The 4,779-nt window shown below is 50.2% G+C and overlaps 1 protein-coding gene across 1 annotated transcript; it reads left to right on the forward strand.

The window, feature by feature from the left end:
• Positions 1-223: 223 nt before the first annotated feature.
• On the forward strand, positions 224-1,561 carry LOC100904729 (uncharacterized). The gene has a single exon (XM_018641307.1). The coding sequence runs from the start codon at positions 224-226 to the stop codon at positions 1,559-1,561; it is 1,338 nt and encodes a 445-aa protein (XP_018496823.1).
• The last annotated feature ends 3,218 nt before the right edge of the window (positions 1,562-4,779 follow it).

Here is a 4,779-nt window from a genome sequence, read left to right on the forward strand (position 1 = left end):
GCTGTCACCGGTCNGTTTCGTCTGACTGCGACGTTCGATTCTGAGCGGTTTGCGAGAGCGAGCAATCATAGTCTCGATAGGTGAAGGAAAGAAACCGTTCACGTGGAATCATATAGCAACTGGGACGAGGATATCCGACCGCCTGTATCGATCACTGAATTCTCCAGCCTCTCTCGCTCGAGTGTGTGCTCAGGTTGTGCTGCCGCACGCCACCCGCCACGAAATGCCAAAAGTCGCAGCCAGCCGAAAATCGAAGCTCGAGTCCTATGTCAAGGAGTTCGGAAACGACATACTCTCCACAGATGGAATGGTACTGCTTTGCAAAATCTGTGAGAAAGAGGTATGCGTTGACAAGAAGTTCCAGGTAGTGCAACACGTCAAAGGTGTCCTCCATAAATCATTAGCTGAGAAGAAGAAAAGATCTTCTTCATCAAGCTTGGTGCAATTGACAACACTGAATCGCGCATCAGGGAAGCTGTCCCAATTCAATATGGATCTTTGTGATGCCTTTGTCTCGGCCGGGATTCCGCTGTGGAAACTTGAGAATGAAAAGCTCCAGAACTTCCTCCGGAATCACGCTAGGCAAGAGGTCCCATCTTCTTCGACTCTTCGAAAGGGCTACCTGCGAAGTATATACGAGGATAAGCCGGAATACATCAGAAGTCGCGTCGCAGGAAAATATATTTGGATCTCGATTGACGAGAGCACTGATGCCGTGGGTCGATTCATCGCTCAAACCATAGTCGGAACACTGGATACCTCGGAGAGTGAAAGATTCCTCTTGCATGCGGAATGTTTAGATAAGACGAACAGTTCGACCATTTCCCAAGCCTTCATGAATTCACTGAGCTTACTGTGGCCTACCGGCGTTGAGCACCAGAGAGTTCTGCTCTTCGTTACAGACGGAGCAGCCTATATGAAGAAAGCGGGCTCGGCTTTGAAGGTGATTTTTCCAAAGATGCTGCACATCACCTGTGCGGCTCATGCCGCTCATCGCATCGCTGAGGAAATAAGATCAAATTTCCCCGACGTGGACAGGTTGATCTCCAATGGTAAAAAGATCTTCCTAAAGTCTGCTTCCAGGGTTACGATCTATCACGAGCAAGCCCCTGGGATTCCATTGCCACCGCAGCCAGTCCTAACGAGGTGGGGCACTTGGTTGAATGCCGCTAATTTTTACGCTGAACACTTCGAGCGATTCGCGGAAGTGGTTCACGCTCTCGACGCGAATGAAGCGGCGAGCATCAGAGATGCACAAAACTTACTGAAAAAAGCTTCAGTAAGGGAGAATCTGGCCTACATCAGAGCTCATTTCGGGTTCCTCCCTCGAGCCATCGAGACACTCGAAGCCCAGTCAGCTCCACTTGTCGATAGTCTCGGCATCTTCGACGCGATGATCGAAGACCTCAAGAAGGCCCCTGGTGACGTTGGGCGATGCATCCGAGACAAAAGCGAAGCGTCTGTGGCTCGGAACGGTGGTTTGAACACCTTAAGAAAAATCGCGAGTGTTCTCCAGGGAGACCACAGTGCAGATGGAGTCCCTGGGTTTGGACTCATCTGAGCTGGCTTGCTTCAAGTTTGCTCCGATCACCTCTGTAGACGTCGAGAGAAGCTTCTCTACTTTGAAGCACATATTGAGCGATCGACGACAGAATTTCACGTTTGAAAACCTGAGAATGCATGTGATAGTCTACTGCAACCAATGAACTAACTTGTGTACATGAATAATTTAAAATCGGGACGACGTATGTGAATAAACAGTGAACGAATCCTTCGGAAGTTCCCGAGTAGGCGCTCCTGATCACACTTTTTTGAGTGCATGTATCGCTCATTTTAGGAGCATATTTCGGTTCTTTTCAGTGCATATTTGCATGCATATTTTCGCTTTTTTTAGTGCATGAAGTCCCGGTCTCTAGTGATGAGTATTCATTTCGATCGCGGAGCGGCCGGCGTCTTACTGTCCTGCGCGCCGAATTCGCCCCAGCTCCGTCTCATCTGAAGCCGAGTCCTCCTCTTTCTCGAACTTAATCCACGTAGAAGCTATCCGGGTTCGCCAACCCGTTCGAAGATAAAAAGGAATCAGGAAAAATCAAAGCTCTTCCTTGGTCAAGCCAGGTGTCTTGTCCCTCCTGCAATCGCATTGATACATTCAGATGGAAATATTCTTGAGATGATTGTACACGATTTGGGGCATCTACGTCCATGGCAATCGAAGCTTGTCAATTCGCCGAATGTGGTGCCTCAAGAACGAAATGACAAGTCGCGGCCTTTGTCCCTTCCTGAACGGACATCTCCATTCTTGCAGAGAAGGATCGCAGACTTGGAGGCGCAAAGGGACCGTTACAAAGATTTGTGCCGCCGCCTACTGCGAGAGCTACGAGAGCAGCGACAACAACAACACGAGCAACAACAACAAAAACAACGACTCATAGATCGTCTCGTAGAACAACGACCGCAGCAGCAGCAGCAACAACAACAACAACAACAACAACAACAGCAGCAGCAGCGGCAGCAACAACAGCAGCAGCAGCAACAACAACAACAAGCGTCCGAAGGGGATGTCGGACGTCTTGTCGTTTATCGACGAGTATGCTGATTGAAGGTCAGTTTTGAAGATTGCCGTGCGAAAGAAATCTTTGGAGACGGGGGCAAGGTACTCCCGCCGATACGGTCTGTGAGAACCTCATAATCGAGGCATACACAGACATTCTCGAAATGATTATCTTTAGCTCTGCTGAGGTTGGCCGGATCATGAATTTTAATCTAGTCGCGGCTACTTGCTCGGACCTGGGTAAAATCATAGTCGAACAGCCAAGGGGACACTGACGTGAGCAAGATTCCGTTTCGGACATATTCCGGAGATAATCCTTAGCTGCCATTGGTTTCCTCTCTATTCGATGCTGATGATTCCGAGTGAATCCAAGAGTATCGTCTGCATTGTCAGATCGTCATGGAAGCGGAGAGGAAACCCTGTCCGGCTTTAGTGTAAATTCGGCCCCGACTGCCGACTGTTTCGGTTCAAGTATCGCACTACTTCTTCGTATAGTACGCTGCTCTCCATACGGTGTTCTCGCGCTGAAGTGAAATTCCCCTGACGGCTACTGGCTTATGGAGGCTCGACGCCGACGTATAGCAGGCCATGTGTGAAGATACGGTCATCGATGCAAACACGCGAAATAGGTTGACGATGATGTTCAATTCTTGTCCTGCGAGAATTGTACGGATTCTGAATAGTCTACGCCAGAGGTGACCAACGGGCGATCCTCGTGGTCCCGCGGACCATAATTTATCCGTATTTGAATCGGAATGTCTGAAGGAGCGTCGAACACTCTACGAGAACGAAACCCAACTTATCATCGAAGAGCAAACTCGTCCGACTCAACCCATCGAGCGAGGTACCCGAGCAATCCCATCCAGGGACAGACCGTCCAAGTCGGGAGAAAACATCTGCTGGCCTCGGGAACGGTGTACGAAGCTAATCGTACGTGAGTTAGATCCGCAGCGCGCCGACGTACAAAACCGCTCCGTATCCACTGTATTTTATGCAGCTTGTGCGGCCCTCTCATCACTGAGACCACACTGGGCGGTGGAGCTTTTGCTCGGAAGATCTTGGAGCGCGCTCAGATATCATTATGTTTTCTTCTGGAAAGTGGATCGGGTGCTCCGTGGACTAACGAAACTCCGGCTGCGGACCACCATACAGTCAGCGGCACGCGTTTTCGCCAGCCTTGGTTTAAGCTGAAGCTTGAATGGTGGACTTCGAAGCGATGATAGCGATCTATCCTCGGAGTGAAGACCGGCCGGCCTTTGCACTGGTCGCGGATCTCCAGAACTTCAGACCATGACTCTTCGAAAGAGTTCTCATCGGCAAAGAGTCGCGTAGCCCTCAATCGACTCTCTCGGGAGTCGGCCACCGCGAACCCAAGCGGAGCAGAGGTTGGGAATCATATTCGCGAATCCTAAATTTCGGGATAACCTCTCATATTATCCAAACCTCACTCCAGTCCACTCATGGAACAACCTTGGTCATCACTGATAACTAATCATCGCTCATCAGCTGCAGTTCGCAGCGTTCCCTCTCTGTGCGATGTCCCGTCACCTCTGAGATGCCAGAACGTAATCAGAACCTTTTCTCGCGCGCGTGTCCATCGTTCCGATTTCAAAACCACAGGCCGCCTCCGTCGCTCGGATCTTCAATGTTCGCCTCGTCTTCGCCGCGCAATACAATCATTTGTCTGGGTAGATCACCGACAACGTGGTGAATGATTCTTAACGCCACCTCGGAACGCACGTCTCGATGGTCAGAGGAAGTCTCGCGGGAGCTTTGGTCTCCTGCAGAAGATGATCAATCATTTCAAGAGCTGTCTTTCGGTACCATAGGAGCTCCGTCCCAAGTGAAGACATCTGCTCGTGATAATTGACCGTAGGCACGGGGGATGTGATGGATAGCAAAGGCAGCGGACATCGGTCTACTCATATCACCTGGAGCCCGAATCATTCATTCGAAAACCTGCTTACGTATCCAGGCCGCGGGAATGTCAGCGAGCTTTCATCTTCGACAGGGGAGAGCTTATGGCATTCTGGACCTCGCGTTGTTCGCGGTGATCGATAGGATTCGTTCTCGGGCAGAACGGAGGGTTATCAGACCACCACACAGCTCGTCTTCCTATCACATAACCGAGCTATCGGATCTTTGAATACTATTCAGTAGACACAGCGGCGGGAAAGGTATCTATCGGGTTATGGAAAAGAAACGAAAATTATAGATTTCTCTTCTCG

This window comes from Galendromus occidentalis, unplaced genomic scaffold, assembly GCF_000255335.2.
Source record: "Galendromus occidentalis unplaced genomic scaffold, Mocc_1.1 scf7180000077528, whole genome shotgun sequence".
Lineage (NCBI taxonomy): Eukaryota > Metazoa > Arthropoda > Arachnida > Mesostigmata > Phytoseiidae > Galendromus > Galendromus occidentalis.